General features: G+C 48.6%; 1 protein-coding gene across 1 annotated transcript in view; it reads left to right on the top strand.

The window, feature by feature from the left end:
* The window catches only part of EXOSC10 (exosome component 10), a 34,978-nt gene extending 13,565 nt beyond the window's left edge, over window positions 1-21,413 (top strand). The window contains exons 8-25 of the mRNA XM_039474422.2: window positions 80-190; window positions 672-815; window positions 2,258-2,448; window positions 3,839-3,995; window positions 4,165-4,313; window positions 4,490-4,540; window positions 5,748-5,859; window positions 7,712-7,762; window positions 7,920-7,998; window positions 8,437-8,543; window positions 10,729-10,824; window positions 11,051-11,125; window positions 14,144-14,228; window positions 15,316-15,410; window positions 16,846-17,017; window positions 17,865-17,926; window positions 18,482-18,558; window positions 21,277-21,413. Of these exons, the coding sequence (XP_039330356.2) occupies window positions 80-190; window positions 672-815; window positions 2,258-2,448; window positions 3,839-3,995; window positions 4,165-4,313; window positions 4,490-4,540; window positions 5,748-5,859; window positions 7,712-7,762; window positions 7,920-7,998; window positions 8,437-8,543; window positions 10,729-10,824; window positions 11,051-11,125; window positions 14,144-14,228; window positions 15,316-15,410; window positions 16,846-17,017; window positions 17,865-17,926; window positions 18,482-18,558; window positions 21,277-21,307 (1,845 nt within the window). The 3' untranslated portion in view covers window positions 21,308-21,413. The remainder of the gene's footprint in view (window positions 1-79; window positions 191-671; window positions 816-2,257; window positions 2,449-3,838; window positions 3,996-4,164; window positions 4,314-4,489; window positions 4,541-5,747; window positions 5,860-7,711; window positions 7,763-7,919; window positions 7,999-8,436; window positions 8,544-10,728; window positions 10,825-11,050; window positions 11,126-14,143; window positions 14,229-15,315; window positions 15,411-16,845; window positions 17,018-17,864; window positions 17,927-18,481; window positions 18,559-21,276) is intronic.
* The last annotated feature ends 1,273 nt before the right edge of the window (window positions 21,414-22,686 follow it).

Here is a 22,686-nt window from a genome sequence, read left to right as displayed (position 1 = left end):
ACTCGTAGTTCACTTTGTACTTTCCTGGGGGGGGCGATTTCTATATTCCTCCCTTTTTCTCACTATTCTCTTGATTCAGTTATACAGACCTATAGAAGAGACACCGTGCCATTTCATATCCTCCCTGGATGAACTTGTGGAACTCAACGAAAAGCTCTTGAATTGTCAGGAATTTGCAGTCGACTTGGAGGTATCTTGTATATGGCCCTGGGTGAAATTTTTACATTTTCTAGGAGTTTATCTACTGAAGAAGTATAAAATTGGTACATATAACTTAGCTTTGTAGCTGACTTTTCTTTTTTTTTTTTTTGAGGTGGAGTCTCACTTTGTTGCCAAGGCTAGAGGGCAACAGTGGGAATCTCAGCTCACTGCACCTTCACCTCCCAAGTTCAAGTGATTCTCCCTGCCTCAGCCTCCCAAGTAGCTGGGATTATACATGCCAACCACCACACCCAGCTGATTTTTTGTATTTTTAGTAGAGATGGGGTTTCACCATGTTGGCCAGGCTGGTCTCAAATCCTGACCTCAGGTGATCCACCCACCTCGGCCTCCCAAAGTGCTGGGATTATAGCCATGAGCCACCACCCCCGGCCTGTAGCTGACATCAATAAAGGAAAGTCTAATAAAATCTTTGATTTTTTTCTATTTTCCCTTCCTTCTATGTGGTTTAGCACCACTCTTATAGGAGCTTCCTGGGACTGACCTGCCTGATGCAAATTTCCACTCGGACGGAAGACTTCATCATTGACACCCTCGAGCTTCGAAGTGACATGTACATTCTAAATGAGAGCCTCACAGACCCAGCTATTGTTAAGGTGAGCAAGCCTTTTGTAGCTCATGCCTGTGAGCTCATACAAGATTTTTAGTGCTTTTTAGTCTACTATTTCATTATTTTAACCTAGACCCAGTAAAGTTGGGAGGAATCATGTCATTTCCTAACTAGGGTACCATGCTAAATGGCTTTTGTTTCTAAATCCCTGTTATAACAGCTAAGACTTAGCTTGATACCACCCAGAAAAATGTTAAATCATTTTCATGACTACTGCAGTGAGCCCCAGCTGTCAAGATTGTTTGGACTTCATGGCCATACTGAAGCTGCTAGAGCTGCTTTCATGAGTCTCATTGGTTCATAACAGTTACAGACTTCAAGAGTATGGAATTTGGAGTGTAGAAAGCTGTGACTGAAGACAAAAGAAACATTTAAAACTGCATATATAGGGCTGGGCGTGGTGGCTCACGCCTGTAATCCCAGCACTTTGGGAGGCCGAGGCGGGTGGATCACGAGGTCAAGAGATCAAGACCATCCTGGTCAACATGGTGAAACCCCGTCTCTGCTAAAAATACAAAAAATTAGCTGGGCATGGTGGCGTGTGCCTGTAATCCCAGCTACTCAGGAGGCCGAGGCAGGAGAATTGCTTGAACCCAGGAGGCAGAGGTTGCAGTGAGCCGAGATGGCGCCATTGCACTCCAGCCTGGGTAACAAGAGTGAAACTCCGTCTCAAAAAAAAAAACAAAAACTGCATGTATCTTATTTGTTGTTGTTGTTGTTGTTGTTGTTGTTGTTGTTGTTGTTGTTGAGATGGAGTTTCAGTCTTGTCCCCCAGGCTTTAGTGCAGTGGTGATATCTCAGCTCACTGCAACCTCTGCCTCCTGGGCTCAAGCGATTCTCCTGCCTCAGCCTCCCAAGTAGCTGGGATTGCCGTGCCTGCCACCCCACTTGGCTAATTTCTGTATTTTTAGTAGAGACAGGGTTTCACCATGTTGATCAGGCTGGCCTCAAACGCCTGACCTCAAGCAATCCACCTGCATTGGCCCAAAGTGGTGGGATTACAGGTGTGAGCCACCATGCCTAGCTGCATAGATCTGATCTTGATTAGAATATTCGCTTCAATCAGGCGAGGTGGCTCAGGCCTGTAATCCATGCACTTTGGGAAGCTGAGGCAGGAGGATCACTTGAGTCCAGGAGATTGAGACCAGCCTGGGGAACATAGTGAAACCCCGTCTCTACAAAAAAATTCAAAGTTAGCTGGGCATTGTGGCACACCTATAGTGCCAGTTACTTGGAAGGCTGAGGTGGGAGGATTGCTTGAGCATGGGAGGCAGAGGTTGCAGTGAGCCAAGATGACACCAGTGCACTACAGACTGGACAACAGATTACTGTCTAATTTCAGTGTTCTGATAAACTAGAAGCAGAGTTAATTGCAGAGCCCGAGTGGCCTGATACCAGTGTACTGCATGACTTTGGTTCTCTTTTCAGGTCTTCCATGGTGCCGATTCAGACATAGAATGGCTACAGAAAGACTTTGGGTTGTATGTAGTAAACATGTTTGATACCCATCAGGCAGCACGCCTTCTTAACCTGGGCAGGCACTCACTAGATCATCTCCTGAAACTCTACTGCAGCGTGGAATCAAACAAGCAGTATCAGCTGGCTGATTGGAGAATACGGTCAGTTTGCTCTTAATGAGGAAACGTGGGTGGCAGAAGAAGGTGTGATTATTCATTAACCTGTCATTCACAGAGACCTGGGTTAGGGCCATACCATATTCATTGAAATGAGTGGCATCAGGCGTTTTGCTAGTCATCTTCAGCAGCGTAAAAGTGGCAGAAAATTCTTTTTTTTTTCTGAGACAGAGTCTTGCTCTTTCGCCAAGCTGGAGTGCAGTGGCACGATTTCGGCTCACTGCAACCTCCCCATCTCCCGGATTCAAGGGATTCCCCTTTCTCAGCCCCCTGAGTAGCTGGGACTACAGGCGTGTGCCACCATGCCTGGCCAATTTTTTGTATGTTGGTAGAGACGGGGTTTCACCATGGTCAGGATGGTCTCGATCTCCTGACCTCATGATCCGCCCGCCTTGGCCTCCCAAAGTGCGGAAATTCTTTAATGATAATGTGGACTTTATGATGGACTGATTGAGTTACACTGTGTTTCATGGAAATAGTGGCTGAAAAAGAGGTGCCACATCAGTATTTGTCCATGCTGGTCTCTTGTTTGAAACTCAAATCTCCCTAGTAGGGATGAGTGAGTGTGTGTGTGTGTGTGTGTGTGTGTGTGTATAAGAAGATCTTCTGATCTTCTCTTGTCCATTAGAAGAATTCTAAGGGACACTGTTGGTTTAGCTTTATAATGAATGTTTTTTGTGGCATAAGGTAGCAGTTTTGCCCCATTTCCTACAGGCCTTGCTTAGCTTGGTCATTTTCCGCTTGTTTGCTGTCTCCCCGAGGTCGCAGTTGTCATAGGAAGGTGCCACTGAACTTTTCCAGGAATTCCACATGCCAGAATGCCAGAATCTCTAAATATAAAAATAAAATTGCATTAGGACTGATAAAGTCCAAATAAAAGGTAAAAATTGATCAAATCTAAAAACCCACTCCCTGTTACGGAGCCCTTACCCTGTGCCAAGCTCTGTGCTAAGTGCTTCGAGGATGTGGTCCTAAGCAGTTCTCACAACAGCCTGTGAAGTACCTGGTTCCCATTTCACGAGTTAGCTGGGTAAGCCCAAAGAGGTTAAGGAACTTGTCTAAGGACAGACAGCTGGAGCTGAGATTTGAACTCAGGAGGACAGTGTCCCCTTTTCTGCCGCTCCTTGTGTGTGTCCAGAGTAGCCGACAGTGCCCTTATTTTAACTATCGTATTACCCTGCCTCCCCCTACCCAGCTATTAAAATAATGGCTTAGCATGTTAAAATGCCGGAAGTGTTGGCAGAACTACAATATTGGCTATGAAAGGATCTTCCATATCAGAAGGGTCTAAGGACGTCCCAGCACCCACGGAGTGGACAAATTGAATTGCTGTCCTTGGGGGCAGTCAGTGAAACAGTGTCCTCTGCAATTCCAGCCCTCTGCCTGAGGAAATGCTCAGCTACGCCCGGGATGACACCCATTACTTGCTATACATCTATGACAAAATGAGGCTGGAGCTGTGGGAGCGCAGCAACGGGCAGCCTGTGCAGCTGCAGGTGGTGTGGCAGCGGAGCAGGGACATCTGCCTCAAGGTACGCCTTCGCCGCAGTCACAGACTGCGACACTTTCAGGCTCTGTGTCTGGCCAGGTTCCAGTTCTTAGGTTTGCTCCTTACATTCATGAAAAGAGCCAAACGTTTTACAGAGCCCAGGGCACAATTTTGATTCCCATTGATTTTGAATATTCTCTAATACTTTGTAGAAATTCATCAAACCTATCTTCACGGATGAGTCCTACCTCGAACTCTATAGGAAGCAAAAGAAGCACCTTAACACACAGCAGTTGACAGCCTTTCAGCTGCTGTTTGCCTGGAGGGATAAAACAGCTCGCAGGGAAGATGAAAGTTACGGGTAAGGAATTAGAACTTCTGATGCCTGCTTCCAGACTGAGCACATCTAATAGCAAGTAAATAATGGGCTCTTTTTTTTCTTTTGCCGTGAAAGCTGGTTGTTTCCCCTGTAGGACAGCATCTAATGGAACTCACTGGCTGAATGTAATGTGTCCCCAATGTGTGTGTTTTTTTCAGATACGTACTGCCAAACCATATGATGCTGAAGATAGCTGAAGAACTGCCTAAGTGAGTCTGAGAGCTGATTAATATGTTTCAGCTTTCTCAGTAGATCACATGTTCTTCAAAATCAAGCTTTTCTGGTTGCTGTTACCCAAGGTTGTTTACTCAGAGATTAATACTCTAAGCTTGGAAGGTAGCAAGTCCAAGGGATCCAGAATATCTGCCCTCAGGCTGCCATTTAAGAACTAAAACTTCTGGGGGAAATGGGGGAGGGACAGCGGGGTGCGGAGGTGGGGAGAGATAGCATGGGGAGAAATGACAGATATAGGTGAGGGGGAGGAAGGCAGCAAATCACACTGCCATGTGTGTACCTGTGCAACAATCTTGCATGTTCTTCACATGTACCCCAAAACCTAAAGCGCAATAAAAAAAAAAATTAAAAAAAAAACACAAAACTTCTGAACTGGAATAATCTCAATGATTATGCCTTAGTTTGAGTTCATCTAAGTCCCCAAGCCTTATAGCATCTACTTGCAAGGAAAGAAAATATCCCAGATTTTCTTTTTTTTTTTTTTTTTTTTTTTTTTTTTTTGAGACGGAGTTTCGCTCTTGTTACCCAGGCTGGAGTGCAATGGCACGATCTCGGCTCACCGCAACCTCCGCCTCCTGGGTTCCGGCAATTCTCCTGCCTCAGCCTCCTGAGTAGCTGGGATTACAGGCATGTGCCACCATGCCCAGCTAATTTTTTTTGTATTCTAGTAGAGACGGGGTTTCACCATGTTGACCAGGATGGTCTCGATCTCTTGACCTCGTGATCCACCCGCCTCGGCCTCCCAAAGTGCTGGGATTACAGGCTTGAGCCACCGCACCCAGCCCCAGATTTTCTCATGTATACTTTCTTCCAAATTAAAACATCTCATGATCTTAAATGTTTTGTGATATCGATTGAAGAATAAGCAAGAATCAAAGTCCACAGTCTGTTGTTTCCCCCCTGCAGAATTGAGAATCTGTAGTGCTGTGGTACTTACTTCCAGTTCTCCCTGACTGCAGGAGTCAGGCTTTAAGAGGAATCCACTTAAAGCTTGATGTTGCAAAGAACACATGGAGAAGTTGGCCTTGGCTGTCCTGATATTAGTGTTTGCTTAGTCACCAAGCTGTAGCTTCAGCTTAAGTGTGGCACCGTGGCTTTACCCAGTCATTATTCTTATCTGGAAGCCTTTGAAGGCTGCATTTCTGAGTGACAAGTTGAGTGTGTGTTCCTACTTGTCTGCAGGGAACCTCAGGGCATCATCGCATGCTGCAACCCAGTACCACCCCTTGTGCGGCAGCAGATCAATGAAATGCACCTTTTAATCCAGCAGGCTCGAGAGATGCCTCTGCTCAAGGTAAGAAGCTGTTCTCCAGCCGGGCGTGATGGCTCATGCCTGTGATCCCAGCATTTTGGGAGGCTAAGGTAGGAGGATCCCTTCAGGTCAGGAGTTCGAGACCAGTCTGGCCAACATGGTAAAACCCCATCTCTACTAAAAATACAAAAAATTAGCTGGGCATGGGGTGCATGCCTGTGATCCCAGCTACTCCAGAGGCTGAGGTGGGAGAATCGCTGGAACCCAGGAGGTGGAGGTTGCAGTGAGCTGAGATCATACAGTGACAGAGGGAGACTGTCTCAAAAAAAGAAAAAGCTCTTCTACTAAAGATTCCCAATTTAGCAGACCTGATTTTTTTTTTTTTCTTTTGGAGACGGAGTCTCACTCTTGTCACTCAGGCTGAAGTGCAATGGCGTGATCTTGGCTCACTGCAACTTCCATCTCCCAGGTTCAAGCGATTCTCCTGGCTCAGCCTCCCAAGTAGCTGGGATTACAGGCACACACCACCACACCAAGCATTTTTTTTTTTTTAGATGGAGTTTTGCTCCTGTTGCCCAGGCGGGAGTATAATGGTGCAATCTTGGCTCACTGCAACCTCTGCCTCCCAGATTCAAGCAACTTTCCTGCCCCAGCCTCCCAAGTAGCTGGAATTACAGGCATGCACCACCACTCCTGGCTAATTTTTTATTTTTAGTAGAGGTAGGGTTTCACCATGTTGGTCAGGCTGGTGTCAAGCTTCTGACCTCAGGTGATCTGCCCACCTCGGCCTGCCAAAATGCTGGGATTACAGGCGCAAGCCACTGCGCCCAGGCTTAGCAGGCCTGTTCTTTCTGCCAGCATCTTATTCCTTGTGGCCTTGTAAATACATAAGCTGGTCTCCATTCTTTTTTTTTTTGAAATGGAGTCTCACTCTGTGGCCAGGCTGGAGTGCAGTAGTGTGATCTGGCTCACTGCAACCTCCAACTCCCAAATTCAAGCGATTCTTCTGCCTCAATGTCCCAAGTAGCTGAGACTACAGGCATGTGCCACTATGCCCAGCAAATTTCTGTATTTTTAGTAGAGATGGGGTTTCACCATGTTGTCCAGGATGGTCTCCATCTCTTGACCTCAAGTGATGAAATATTTTGTAGAGATGGGTCTTGATGTGTTTCCCAGACTGTCTTGACCTCTTGGGCTTAAGCAGTCCTCCCACCTCGGCCTCCCAAAATGCTGGGATTACAGTTGTGAGCCACCTACCAGCCCTACATTTGCAATTTTTATGTTAAAAATGTCTTTGGGGTTAGGCACGATGGCTCAGGCCTGTAATCCCAGCACTTTGAGGGGCTGAAGCAGGCAGATCATGAGGTCAGGAGATCGAGACCATCCTGGCCAACATGGCAAAACCCTCTCTATAAAATTACAAAAATTAGCTGGGTATGATGGCGTGCACCTGTAGTCCCAGCTACTCGGGAAGCTGAGGCAGGAGAATTGCTTGAACCTGGGAGGCGGCGGCTGCAGTGAGCCGAGATCACGCTACTGCCCTCCAGCCTGGGTGACGAGTGAAGCTCTATTTCAAAAAAAAAATGTCTTTGTAGGCTCTGTATTTTGTCCAAGTAAAGGGAGACCCTGGTTACTAGAGAAGAGTCTTTTTCAAGCTCTTTGGCACCCTTCCTGTTGTGCTTAGTCACAATAAAGAGCTTTATTCTTTCACCCTACACGTAATTATTGAGCACCAAATAATTCTCCTGCCAGGCACTGCAAGGAGTGAAGGGAGGAAAGAAAATCTCTGGGCTCTTGAGAAACAGTCTGGTGAAGGAACACAGTGTTGGGGGTTGGGCGTTGGACCTGAGGCCTTTAGACAACTTTCCTCAGTTCCCTTTGTTTTTACCCTTAGTCTGAAGTTGCAGCCGGAGTGAAGAAGAGCGCACCACTGCCCAGTGCGGAGGTATAGTGTCGGATCCATTGTCTGCCCCGGGAGGGAAGACATCAGTTGCAGCCAGTTCAAGTACACCTCTGCCAGAGGCCTGTGCTGACAGCTGGCGGGAAGCTACTGCTGGATGGCACGTTTTACATGCCAGCCTGCTGGTGTCTTTTTTATGCAGAGATTGGAGAATGTTCTCTTTGGACCTCACGACTGCTCCCATGCCCCTCCGGATGGCTATCCAATCATCCCAACCAATGGTAAAGTCGAGAGCCCCCCTGACTGTCCCAAAGAGGTTGGGACACACCTGCCATGTCTAAAATTCTGTAGGCTTGGCTGGGTGTGGTGGCTGAGGCCTGTAATCCCAACACATTGGGAGGCCGAGGCAGGTTTATCACCCGAGGTCAGGGGTTCAAGACCAGCCTGGCCAACATGGTGAAACCTGTCTCTACTAAAAATACGAAAGTAGCTGGGCGTGGTGGCGGGTGCCTGTAATCTCTGCTATTTGGGAGGCTGAGGCAGGAGAATCACCTGAACCTAGAAGATGGAGGTTGCAGGGCGCCAAGATTGTGCCATTGCATTCCAACCTGGGTGACTAGAGCGAAACTCCATCTCAAAAAGAAAAAATAAAACAAAATAAATTAATTAATGAAATAAAATTCTGTAGGCCTTGACCTTATTAACTTCTGCTCCTCTAGGATCTGTGCCAATTCAGAACCAGGCAAACCTCTTCCCTGATGAAAAAGAAGATAACTTGCTGGGTACCACATGCCTGATTGCCACAGCTGTCATCACATTATTTAATGTGAGTAGCACCCCTTAGGATTTACTGGGTTTATCCAGCAGGCTGTCTGCCTGGAGGGTTGCATCCACTTGGAGACTAATGCTGAGAGCAAAACCCAGTAGTGGTGGGAGAGGCATGGAGACAGATGAGTAAGGGGCACTCACCACTCTGGAGGAGGTGGTCTCGGGAAGTGGATGGAGGATTCTCTGAGCTCCATGTGTGAAGAAATCTTCAAGGAAAGGCTGAAGTCCCGGTGTTGACACAGCACCTAGTGGGAGGAGGGCCTGTGCAGAGAACATACGAGCAGGGCTTTCCAGACATGGCTGCAGCAGGGGCAGGGGAAGAGCGGCTCACCCGGATGCCCAGCAGGGGTGGTGTGGGTGTGCTGTCCAGCGAACTGTAGAATGTGCACTGCCTGCAGCTTCCTGCCTGACCCCAGCACCTGTGTGTGTGCTTTCGGTGAAGAAGAGAAATGCTTTTGAAATGCTTTTTTTTTTTTTTTTTTTTTGAGATGGTCTCGCTCCACTGCCCAGGCTGGAATCCGGTGGCACAGTCACAGCTCACTGCACCTTTGACCTCTGAGGCTCCAACAATCCTGCTTCAGCCTCCCGAGTAACTGGGATTATAGGCATGTCATTATACCCAGTTATTTCCCTGTTTTGTTTTGTTTTGTTTTTGAGACAGGATCTTACTCTGTCACCCAGGTGGAAGTGCAGTGGCACCATCTTGGCTCACTGCAACCTCTGCCTCCCAGGCTCAAGCACTCCTGCCTCAGCTTTCTCCCGAGTAGCTGGGACTACAGGCATTTGCCATACCCAGCTACTTTTTGTATGTTTTGTAGAGATGGGGTTTCACCATGTCGCCCAGGCTTCACTTTCGTTTTTAACTTAATTACATAAATGTAGATCGGACCTTGCTTCAGCAATTAATGAGAAAATTCTAGGCGCTTTAGTCGACCTCAGAGTTGATTTGAGTCATGAAGGTGATTTATCAGCTAAAAGTGTTAGTGTGAACTCTGGGCTGCTTTGACACGGAAGTGCTATGTTATGTAAAGGAGGCTGTGGGCTCCCTGCACTCTATATGGCAAGGGGCATAATTAGAAATGAAATAAAAGGATAGCTCGTATTTATGGACCCACCTGGAGGCAGCATTTTGTTGCATAGTTTCAATTATTCCTTATAAATATATGAAATATTAAATTTCAGGCTGTGCACAGTGGCTTACACCTGTAATCTCAGCACTTTGGGAGGGCAAGGCTGGCAGATCACCTGAGGTCAGGAGTTTGAGACCCATCTGGCCAACATGGTGAAACCCCATGTCTCCTAAAAATACAAAAATTAGCGAGGCATTTTTCCTCACGCTTATAATCCCAGCTACTTAGGAGGCTGAGGCAGGAGAATCACTTGAACCCAGGAGGCAGAGGTTGCAGTAAGCCATGATCATGCCACTGTACTCCAACCTGGGTGACAGAATGAGACTCCATCTCAGTCAAGTCAATCAATAAAATAAAATTCAGACATCAAATAAGACCCCAAATTCTAGAGCCAAACCATGCTGGGTTTAAATTCCTGTTCTGCTCGTATTCACTGCCAGCCTCCAGAAGACTGTCACAACCTCTGTAGCCCTCAGATTCCTCCTCTGTAAAGTGGTGAGAGTAATACCACCTCATAGGCAGTGAGGATGGTGAGAATTCAGTGATCCAGCACGTTGATAATGAAACGCTACTGTGTACTGTGTGCTGTTGTTACTGTGTGTTGTTATACGTAGGAGAGTGTATGAAAATCAGCCTTAGCCATTGGTATTAATAACTGTTACTGGCTGAGTGTAGTGGCTCACACCTTAAACTCAGCACTTTGGGATGCCGAGGCAGGTGGATCACTTGAGGTCAAGAGTTCAAGACCAGCCTGGCCAATATGGTGAAACCCCATCTCTACTAAAAATACAAAAATTAGACAGGCATGGTGGCATGTGCCTGTAATCCCAGCTACTCGGGAGGCTGAGGCAGCAGAATTGCTTGAACCCAGGAAGTGGAGGATTCATTGAGCTGAGATCGTGCCACTGCACGCCAGCCTGGGCAACAGAGTGAGACTCTGTCTCAAAAAAAAAAAAAAAAAGAAATCACTGTTAACTGTTGCTATCTTGCTTGCATCTTGATATCACAGTTGATCATGGTTATTAGTGATAATTTTTTTGTCTGTCTCTGCAGGAACCTAGTGCTGAAGACAATAAGAAGGGTCCGTTGACAGTTGCACAGAAAAAAGCCCAGAACATCATGGAGTCCTTTGAAAATCCATTTAGGATGGTGAGTAGTAGTTTTGTGTGCTCAGGGCTGACAAGATACACAGAGATACCTGCAACTGTACATGCTGTTGCCTCAGAAGGAAGCCTCTGAATCCAGTGTGTTAACTTTCCTGGTATCCAGGCAAAGATGCTGACATGACACCAGCAACCCCCATCTGAGTGCCTCTGCCCTGTGGGTCTAGATTCCATTCCGGGCAGCATTTCACACAGTCATTTCCTTTCTTCAGTTTCTGCCTTCACTGGGACACCGCGCTCCCATCTCTCAGGCAGCGAAGTTCGATCCATCAACGAAAATCTATGAAGTAAGTAAGTGGACTTTTCCCCTGTTCTAAAAGAGACTTTCCAAGAAAAGGGGATTTCTTAATTATTTGTACCAGGTTTCTGTTTTAGACAAGCTCATCTCATTTGTGAATCCCCTGAACATGAATGCAAAAGCCCTTTATTTTTGAAATATTATTTCTAGGGACAGGGCCCAGAACTTGAGTCAGATGCTCAAAAGCACTTGGAAGCCTTATAAGAAAGAATTCATTATTTTCTTTTTTTTTTTTTTTTTTTTTTTTTTGAGACGGCGTTTCGCTCTTGTTACCCAGGCTGGAGTGCAATGGTGGCACGATCTCGGCTCACCACAACCTCCGCCTCCTGGGTTCAGGCAATTCTCCTGCCTCAGCCTCCTGAGTAGCTTGGATTACAGGCACGTGCCACCATGCCCAGCTACTTTATTGTATTTTTAGTAGAAACGGGGTTTCACCATATTGACCAGGATGGTCTCGATCTCTCGACCTTGTGATCCACCCGCCTCGGCCTCCCAAAGTGCTGGAATTACAGGCTTGAGCCACCACGCCCGGCCTTATTTTCGTTTTTTTAATTGAGGTTTAATCTATATGTAATAAAGTATACAAATATTAAATACACAGCTTGATGCATATCTGTTACTTTAAGGCTCTTAAAGGTGACAGCTTTAACTTTAAAACACTCCATCTTATTTATCTGGCTTGTTTTTACCAGCATGATGAGTAAGAATGAGGACACACCTCCCTGGGACCCCCTTAAGGTGCTCTTGGGAGCTAGTATGTGAACCACCATTCCCAGCCTCCAGGAAGCGTCTGCTTAGATCACATAGCTGACTGGCTCCCCCTGCACGGCAGCAGAGCTCTTCCGTTAGGCAAGACTAAGAGGTCTCCCGGCCCCATTCCTGTCCCTGAGTTAACTTGCTGTTTTTAGAAGTGGGGAATCAGATGGAGCTTCTGCCTTCTCTCCTCTTTCCTCCCACGGGTTGTGGCACATTGAACAACCGCACATCCCGTCTGTGTGTTAAGCTTAGTGTTACCTACATGTGTTCTGATGCTGTAGGTCAGTATGGTGTCAGGAGGTAACACAGCAGACGTGTGGAAGCCCAGCCTTGAGTCTACTACCTCTGTCACTTCCTGGCCCTGTCCCTTGGACAAGTTATTTAGCCTCCCCAAGCCTGTTTGTCTCTAAAGAGAGGGTGACGACAGTACCTTTGACTCAGGGTTACAGGGGGATTGAACAAGATGCCGGATGTCTTAGTGCCTGGAGGACAGTAGTACTTTGTCCTCCTTAATAAGGATTTTAGCAGTAAAGCCAGCATGAGATCTGGTTGTGTTTTTTTGTTGTTGTTGTTTTGTTTTTGTTTGTTTGGTTTTTTTTGTTTTTTTTTTTTTTTGAGACAGAGTTTCCCTCTTGTTACCCAGGCTGGAGTGCAATGGCGCGATCTCGGCTCACCGCAACCTCCCCCTCCTGGGTTCAGGGAATTCTCCTGCCTCAGCCTCCTGAGTAGCTGGGATTACAGGCACGCGCCACCATGCCCAGCTAATTTTTTGTATTTTTAGTAGAGACGGGGTTTCACTATGTTGACCAGGACGGTCTCGATCTCTCGACCTCGTGATCCACCCGCCTCGGCCTCCCAAAGTGCTGGGATTACAGGCTTGAGCCACCGCGCCCGGCCTTGTTTTTGTTTTTTTTTTTTTTTTGAGACGGAGTTTTGCTCTTGTTACCCAGGCTGGAGTGCAATGGCGCGATCTCGGCTCACCGCAACCTCCGCCTCCTGGGCTCAGGCAATTCTCCTGCCTCAGCCTCCTGAGTAGCTGGGATTACAGGCACGCACCACCATGCCCAGCTAATTTTTTGCATTTTTAGTAGAGACGGGGTTTCACTATGTTGACCAGGATGGTCTCGATCTCTTGACCTCGTGATCCACCCACCTCGGCCTCCCAAAGTGCTGGGATTACAGGCTTGAGCCACCGCGCCCGGCCTTTGTTTTTGTTTTAAAGACAGGGTTTCACCACGTTGGTCAGGCTGGTCTTGAACTCCCGACCTCAGGTGATCCGCCTGCCTCGGCCTTCCAGAGTGCTGGGGTTACAGGCGTGAGCCACCGCACCTGGCCTAGCATGAGATTTGTGTTTTGGCCAGGCGTGGTGGCTTAGACCTGTAAGCCAAGCACTTTGGAGGCCAAGGCGGGCAGATCACCTGAGGTCGTGAGTTCAAGACCAGCCTGGCCAACGTGGTGAAACCCCGTCTTTAAAAAAAACAAAGAGAGAGATTTGTGCTTCATGCCCTTAGATTTGAAATTTATGACTTAGAAGTGTGTACTTTTAGGCCGGGCCTGGTGGCTCATACCTGTAATCCCAGCACTTTGGGAGGCTGAGGCGGGTTGATCATCTGAGGTCAGGAGTTCGAGACCAGCCTGACCAACATGGATAAACCCCGTCTCTACTAAAAATACAAAATTAGCCGGGCGCAGTGGCTCAAGCCTGTAATCCCAGCACTTTGGGAGGCCGAGGCGGGTGGATCACGAGGTCAAGAGATCAAGACCATCCTGGTCAACATGGTGAAACCCCGTCTCTACTAAAAATACAAAAAAATTAGCTGGGCATGGTGGCGCGTGCCTGTAATCCCAGCTACTCAGGAGGCTGAGGCGGGAGAATTGCCTGAACCCAGGAGGCGGAGGTTGCGGTGAGCCGAGATCGCGCCATTGCACTCCAGCCTGGGTAACAAGAGCGAAACTCCGTCTCAAAAAAAAAAAATACAAAATTAGCCGGGCATGGTAGCTTATGCCTTTAATCACAGCTGCTTGAGAGGCTGAGGCAGGAGAATTGCTTGACCCCAGAAGGCAGAGGTTGCGGTGAGCCGAGATTATGCCATTGCACTCTAGCCTGGGCAACAAGAGTGAAACTTCATCTCAAAAAAAAAAAAAAAAAAGTGTGTACTTAGTTTAACCTGCCCTACATCACCTCGTGAAAAGTAAGACTTAGGCAGCTGACTTCGGAGGGCTTTTTTGGTTATATTTGCTTTCATTATAGATCAGCAACCGTTGGAAGCTGGCTCAGATACAAGTGCAAAAGGAGTCTAACGAAACTGACAAGAAGAAGGCAGCTGAGCAAACAGGTAACGTTCACTTCCCTGTCACTCAGTCGGCTGCTAAGGGATGGCTGTTGACATCAGCTGTTTCAGCCAAGTGCCAGATCTGGCCTCGAGTGAAATCGGCACAGCCCTGCCCTGTTGGGCTTCCCTTCTGCTGAGGGATGGTGGGCACTCAGTGTCCCTCCCATCAGATGGCAGCAGGTGCTATGTGGACTGACTGTGGGGAGTGCCGAGGGTGCTGTCGCTATGGGCTGACGGTGGCTGGAGAAGGCAGTCTAAGGAATGCAACATTGAAGACACCTGAACAACCTAGCAAAGAGTGTTCTGGAGCCACAGCACAGCGAGCCCAGAGGCCCTGGGGTAGTTCACTGGGCATGCTCAGCAGCAGCAAGTGGGCCCACAAGAGCAGAACAGGAGAAGAGCAGGAGATGGGGAAGGAGCCAGCAGGGGCCCACAGGATGACGCTGCCTTTTACTCCCAGTTCAGAAGCCAGGAGGGGGCTGTGGCCCTCTGGCCGCTGTGTTGAGAATCGACTAGAGAGGAAAGGACGAGAGCCCGGGAAGGGATAGGAGACATGACAGTGACCCAGGTGACAGGGGATGGTGGCTTTGAGACCAGCATGGGAGCAGGGGAGGTGGTGAGAAGCTGTCAGAGCCTGGATCTAGCCTGTAGCAAACCTGACAGCATTTGATGATGAGGGTGGATGTGGCATGTGAGAGAAAGGAGTAAGCGTTAGATGATGGTTTTGTCCTGAGCAGCTGGAAAGCTGGAGTTGCTGGCAGCCAAAGTAGCTGGTTTGAGTGGGCTTGTCCATGATGGTGACGATCCTATTAAACACCCTCAGGTCCACAGGCCACTGAGCGTTCAGGTTCACAGGAGAGGAGCAGGCAGGGCTGGGGAGGATCAGCTCACGTGTAGGTGAAGGTGAGCAGAGGACAGCAGCCTGAGTCCCAGGCAGCCTGTCCTGTAGAGATTGGGAGACCAGGGAGCTGAGAGGGAGGGGGGATCAGCTGTGACAAGCCCTGTGGCTGGGCCGAGTTGGAGGAGGATGGAGATGGAGGAGGGTGGTTGCTGGATTCAGCAACTCCAGAGACAGTTCTCTCCCTTGCAGCTGCCCGGGAACAGGCAAAGGAAGCAGGCAGCGCTGCAGCCGAGCAGGCTGCCTCCGTCCGACAGCAGGCCGCCTCCGTCCGACAGCAGGCCGCCGTACGTGCCAGTTTTTCTCTCCTTTTTCCTTTGAGAAACGATGCCCCTGCTTATGGACAGGGTCTTCCTCGGGTGTCTTAGGGGCTTGCCCCGTGCTTTATTTTAAGTGCCGCCTTCTTTCTAGGTCACCTTAGCTTAGCCATTAGGGTCCACCTCATTTCCAAAACCTCCACAGTGCTGATACTGTAATTCCTCTTGCCCTTCTTCCCCTGCATTTGTGGTAAATATGCCAGACTACTCAACTGTAGTAGTAGAAAAGGTACTGAAGTTACAGCGTTGAAGCCTGTGTGTCCTGCCTTACCCTGCAAAATGTTTGTTTGTTTGTTTGTTTGTTGAAGTAGGGTCTACCTCTGTTGCATAGGCTGGGGTGCAGTGGCACAGTCATAGCTCACTGCAGCCTCAACCTCCTGGGCTCAAACGATCCTCCCACCTCAGCCACCTAAGTAGCTAGGACCACGGGCACACACCACCATGCCCAGCTCTCTTTTGTTACTGTTTTTGGTGGAGACGGCCTCGCAGTGTTGCCCAGGCTATCACTCAGATTCTTAACCCCTGCCCCCTGCCTTTTCTTTCTTTCTTTTTTTTTTTTTTCCATTTACTTTTTTAAAAAATAGTAACATGGTCTTACCCTCACCCTGTTGCCCAGGCTGGAGTACAGTGGTGTGATTATAGCTTATTGCAGTCTTGTGTTCTTGGGCTCAAGCAATCCTCCCACCTTGGCCTCCCAAGTAGCTAGGACTACAAGCACGCACCACCTTGCCTGGCTAGGTTTTCTTCATTTTTTTGTAGAGACGGGTCTTGCTGTGTTGCCCAGGCTGATCTCAGACTCCTGGCCTAAAGCAGTCCTCCTATCTCGGCCACCCAAAGCACTGGAATTATAGGCGTGAGCCACTGCACCTGACCTGCTTGTCTTTCTTAAATGACCTCATGTCATTGTCCAGTGAGGAATTTGTTTCAACTAACCCTGAGTGTTGGTCTGGATGTTCCAGCCACTGCTCTTCTCCCACCACCACTGACTATTTTTTTTTTTTTTAAGACGAAGTCTTTGTCTGTTCCCAGGCTGGAGTGCAGTGGCACAGTCTCGGCTCACTGCAACCTCCAATCCTGGGTTCAAGCAATTCTCCTGCCTCAGCCTTCCAAGTAGCTGGGACACAGGCATGTGCCACCACACCTAGCTAATTTTTTGTATTTTTAGTAGAGACGGGGTTTCACCACGTTGGCCAGGATGGTCTTGATCTCTTGACCTCTTGATCTACCCACCTCAGCCTCCCAAAGTGCTGGCAGCCTATAAGTGGGCCCGGCCACTGACTGTTCTTCTAACTGACTGTTCTTCTAACCACTTAAGCAGCTGGGTCCTGGCTACCGCTGAGGCCAGTGGGGTTCCCTCTCCCATGCACCTCCCTGTTCCTCACCCACATGTGTTCCTGGTCTACAGCTAGAAAATGCTGCGAAGAAGAGAGAGCGAACAGCAAGTGACCCAAGGACCCCAGAACAGAAACAGGAGAAGAAACGACTCAAAATTTCCAAGAAGCCAAAGGACCCAGGGCCCCCAGAAAAAGATTTTACGCCTTACGACTACAGCCAGTCAGACTTCAAGGCTTTTGCTGGTGAGGAAGTTCTGGGGCCCATACAGGGACATCTGTGTGCATCAGGTGGGAGGAAGCCATAGAGTAAAGAGACCGCAACATAGGAGCCGAGTCAGTCCTGCACGAGGCGTGGCGTTAGCCAGGAATTATTGGAGTGGTCCAGAGGGGCCATGGCAATGTGGACAGATGCCTGCAGCCCCATCACCACTTCCTCCCCAGGAGCTCACTGCCACGGTGGCCTCTGTGGTAGGTTAGCAAGATCACCTGTCACTTCCATTGGGACCAACACTCCATCCTTCTTCACTGTAACTTGTGCCCAGAAAAACACACACACACACACACACACACACGCACACACACACGCACACACACACAACACACAGTAAAGATTTTGTTTGTTGAAAAATCTCAATGCCTATGACATGAAGCCCTAGGGCTGCTTGGGCCATGAGAGTCTGCCTGCTTTGAAGGGGCTGCAGATGGCATTCCCGGCTCTAGCAGCTTCCAGAACAACATGCAATGTTGCTTTATACAGGAGTGTCGCCTCGGAGCCCAAGTTCCTGATGGTGTCACCCAGCACAGAGATCAGAATGCATTTCCTTACATGCAGGGGCCACTGCTCTAGCCACCTGTCCCTAACATCCTGGGACTAGAGCCGAGAGAAGCAGGCCTGGTCTTTGGACTGCCCGCAGGAACCAGGATCACCATGTGGTCATTTACATGAGCCACGAGCCCCTCATGGTTACTGGGGTTGCGCTCTGACAGCCAAGGCTTCCCCTAGAGTTGTGGTCCCCGCCTCACTGTGAGCCTGTGATGTGTGGTAACTCACTGACCTGACTGCAGAGCTCTCTCATCTCTTACCTTTCAGGAATAAGCAAATCCAAAGCTGCTTCCCAGTTTGATCCAAACAAACAGACCCTGTCCGGCAAGGTAAGAACTGTTCCTGGAGGATTTGAGCACAGCGGTAGCACCTATTTTTGACCTCCTCCCCTGCTGAGAAGACAGGCCCATCTAGGAATCCATTTCTTTGCATATCTTTTTCCTCACCTCATTTCTTCCCAAGTGCAGACAATACCCATCAATTACCCCAGCAACTCATAAAATGAGGTCGTAAAAGCTGCTGTGTGGTTTTAAAGGTATTATTTGTGTTTCCTACCATGGGAACTATAGCTGCAGGCCAAAAGCACCCCGTTTGGGGCCAGCACAAGCCTGCATTCGCCCCACGTGGGTGTTGGTGCCGCTGGCAGGCAACCAGCGTGGCCGCAGGTTCTACATGTGGGAGGCAGGGCTGCTTGGGGCCCTCCTGTTCCTCTTGCTGCACTTCCGAGCAGCCCTGCCTTCAGAAACACAGAAATGTCCTCTTGCCAGGAATCAAAAGTCACACCTGTGGTGCTAGAATCTTTGGCCACCTGAGCTCAGGTGTGTTTTTCTGCATGTCTTGTGGTTATGGTGGCCATCCAGCTTAAATGTTTCTTATCTTTTCAGAAATGTATTGCAGCCAAAAAAATTAAACAGTCATTGGGAAATAAAAGCATGTCCTTTCCAACTGGAAAATCAGACAGGTACGTGGTAGACAGCTGCACAGCCCAGGTTGCCCAGTGAGAGAGCACCTGCCGTGTGTGGTGCTGTTGGTGGGGAGCAGCTGTGGAGCCACAGCCCAGGGGCTTCAACAGGAAGACTCAGAGAAACTCCCACAGCCAGGTCCCCCTCGACACTCGAAAAACATGGGCAGGAGGTGATTAGCTCTGTGCTACACGTCACATCGGCAGGCACTGTGCCCCAGGACGCAGATTCCCGTTGCGCCTGGCTCTCCAGTTACTGTTTCCTGGAGTCACTCAGTAAAAGTAGGCATGAATAGTTGTGAAATTTTCCTGGACCAGCCTGTTAGGAATGAGGAAAAAGGAAGCATGTGTGGGTTATCCTTGTTGTTGAAGAGTGGTTTGGTCTCTTTTGTGGCAGTCTCACTCTGTCTCCCAGGTTGGAGTGCAATTTCTGCCTCCTGGGTTTAAGCAAGTCTCTCGCTTCAGCCTCCCAAGCAGCTGGGATTTCAGGTGCCTGCCACCATGCTGGGCTAATGTTTTTGTATTTTTAGTAGAGATGGGGTTTTGCCTCTTTGGCTGGGCTGGTCTCAAAACTCCTGGCCTCAGTTGATCCTCCCGCCTCAGCGTCTCAGAGTACTGGGATTACAGGTATGAGCCACTGCACTCGGCCAGATGTTTTTGTTAAAAACATAACATCCTCAACTGTTCCAGCTATGGCTGAAAGGGGCAACATAGAGCTCAGGCCATGGCTTCAGATGCTTCAAGCTTTGGCAATGTCCATGTGGTGTTGAGCCTGGAATTGAGGTTTAGGAACCTCCCCTGGATTTCAGAAGACATATGGAAATAACTGGATGCCCAGGCAGAATTTTGCTGCAGGCAGAGGGCCCTCACGGAGAACTTCTGCTACAGCAGTGGGGAAGGGAAATGTGGGATTAGAGCCCACACACAGAATCCTTACTGGGGTACCACCTAGTAGAGCTCTGAGAAGAGGGCCACGATCCTCCAGACCCCAGAATGGTAGATTCACTGACAGCTTGAACCTTGCACCTGGAAAACCGCTGACACTCAATGCCAGCCCATGAAAGCAGCAGGAGGGAGGTTGTACTCGGCAAAGCCATAGGGGTGGAGCCGCTCAAGATTATGGGAACTCACCTCTTGCATCAGTGTGACCTGGCTGTGAGACATGAAGTCAAAGGAGATCATTCTGGGGCTTTAAGATTTGACTGTCCCACTGGATTTTGGACTTACATGGTTCTTGCAGCATCTTTGTTTTGACCAATGTCTCCCATTTGAAATGGCTGTATTTATGTAATGTCTATACCCCCATTGTATCTGGAAAATAACTAGCTTGCTTTTGATTTTACAAGCTCATAGGCAGAAGGGGCTTGCCTTGTCTCAGATGAGAGTTGGGACTGTAGATTTTTGAGTTAATGCTGAAGTGAGTTGAGACTTTGGGGGACTGTTGCAAAGGCTTGATTGGTTGTTTTTTGTTTTTTGTTTTTTGTTTTTTTTGAGACGGAGTTTCGCTCTTGTTACCCAGGCTGGAGTGCAATGGCGAGATCTCGGCTCACCGCAACCTCCGCCTCCTGGGTTCAGGCAATTCTCCTGCCTCAGCCTCCTGAGTAGCTGGGATTACAGGCACGAGCCACCATGCCCAGCTAATTTTTTGTATTTTTAGTAGAGACGGGGTTTCACCATGTTGACCAGGATGGTCTCGATCTCTCGACCTCGTGATCCACCCGCCTTGGCCTCCCAAAGTGCTGGGACTACAGGATTGGTTGTTTTTTGTTTTTTTTTTTTTTTTTTTGAGACGGAGTTTCGCTCTTGTTACCCAGGCTGGAGTGCAATGGCATGATCTCGGCTCACCGCAACCTCCGCCTCCTGGGTTCAGGCAATTCTCCTGCCTCAACCTCCTGAGTAGCTGGGATTACAGGCATGCGCCACCATGCCCAGCTAATTTTTTGTATTTTTAGTAGAGACGGGGTTTCACCATGTTGACCAGGATGGTCTCGATCTCTTGACCTCGTGATCCACCCGCTTCGGCCTCCCAAAGTGCTGGGATTACAGACTTGAGCCACCACGCCCGGCATGGCTTGATTGGTTTTGAAATGTGAAGACATGAATTTGGCAGCAGCCAGGGGCAGAATGATACGGAGTGGCTCTGTGTTCCCTACCCAAATCTCATTTTTAATTGTACTCCCATAATTCCCAGGTGTTATGGAAGGGACTCGGAGATAACTGAATCGTGGGGTAGTTTCCCCCACACTGTTTTCATGGTAGTGAATAAGTCTCCAGAGATCTGATGGTTTTATCAGGCTTTTCCACTTTTGCGTCTTCCTTATTCTGTCTTTGCTTGCTGTCATCCATGTAGGATGGGACTTGCTTCTCTTTGTCTTCTACCATGATTATGAGGCTTCCCCAGCCAAATGGAACTATAAGTTCAATTAAACCTCTTTCTTTTGTTAAAAAAAAAAAAAAAAAAAAAAAAAGCATAACATCCTAATAATCAAGGCGACCCTGAGGTCAGGGGACTTGCCTGAGGGCAGGAAGGACAGGTCTGCCTCCTTTAGATGCTGCTCAGCTCAGCCAACTCTGGTGGGCCGCCGAGGTCCCTGGGACCCCTGAACAAACCATTCTCCCCTGTTCTGCATGATTAAGGTTTGCACCATCTTGTAAACCATCTGAGAACATCCAACCAACCCGGAATAAATAACTGTTGTTTTTGTACTGTCTCTGCAGAGGCTTCAGGTACAACTGGCCGCAGAGATAGTCCTGGAAGACTGCGTGACGCCCACGGACCAGAAGCACCAGATGTCGGTGCTGCTTTTCTACACACGTATTTTTAAACCATTAAAAAAAATTCTTCCTGGAAGAAAGTTGATTTCTGATTTTTATTTTGCTGCCGCCACAGCTCTGGCAGGAAGGATAGATCCCATCTTGTTTAGGCAATCATCTTCCGCTGTCTGGGCAGGTAAGTGTGTCCTGGGGTTACAGTGACTTCTAGAGAATCCAGAGCCACACCCAAGAAGGAATACGAGACAAATTCCTGGGGCTCCGAAGCAGGCAGCACCTGCAAAGCACAAGGTGTGATGGTCATCTGTCTCCACTTTTAGGGGGTTCTCTGGGCCGTTTCACTTCCTTCTCAAGCCTTCAGATAACGTGAATGGAGCCAACTGGTAAAAAATACCATTGGGAGAGGAACCGGTAAGGTGCTCTAGCATCAGCCGTGGCTCCTGAGGACCTGTTCTCTTCTCTGTTCCTTTCTCACCTTTTTTTTTTTTTTTTTTTTTTTTTTGAGACGGAGTTTCGCTCTTGTTGCCCAGGCTGGAGTGCAATGGCGCGATCTCGGCTCACCGTAACCTCCGCCTCCTGGGTTCAGGCAATTCTCCTGCCTCAGCCTCCTGAGTAGCTGGGATTACAGGCACACGCCACCATGCCCAGCTAATTTTTAGTATTTTTAGTAGAGACGGGGTTTCACCATGTTGACCAGGATGGTTTCGATCTCTTGACCTCGTGATCCACCCGCCTCGGCCTCCCAAAGTGCTGGGATTACAGGCTTGAGCCACCGCGCCCGGCTTTTTTTTTTTTTTAAATCAACTTTGTTTCTTTTCTGATTGTAGAAGTAACAACATGTTCATTGCAAGAAATGATGGAAATACAGTAGAATGCAAGGCCAGGCCCAGTGGCTCACGCCTGTAATCCCAACACTTTGGGAGGCCAAGTCAGGTGGTTCACAAGGTCAAGAAATTGAGACCATCCTGGTCAACATGGTGAAATCCCATCTCTACTAAAAATACAAAAATTAGCTGAGCATAGTGGTGTGCGCCTATAGTCCTAGCTACTCAGGAGGCTGAGGCAGGAGAATCCCTTGAACGTGGGAGGCAGGGGTTGCAGTGAGCCGAGATCGCGCCACTGCACTCCAACCTGGCGACAAAGCGAGGCTCCGTCTCAAAAAAAAAAAAGAAAATGTGACCAGAAAATTTTAATCATCTATAGTCCTACCACACCCAGGTGCTCTTTTTTTTTTTTTTTCTTTTTTTGAGACAGGGTCTCACTGTGTTACCCAGTCTGGAGTTCAGTGGTGTGATCTCGGCTCACTGCAGCCTTGACCTCTCAGGCTCGAGTGAACTGCCACCTCAGCCTCCCATG

Source organism: Saimiri boliviensis, chromosome 11 (assembly GCF_048565385.1).
Source record: "Saimiri boliviensis isolate mSaiBol1 chromosome 11, mSaiBol1.pri, whole genome shotgun sequence".
NCBI classification, from domain to species: Eukaryota; Metazoa; Chordata; class Mammalia; order Primates; family Cebidae; genus Saimiri; species Saimiri boliviensis.
This window is presented reverse-complemented; position numbering and strand designations above follow the sequence as displayed.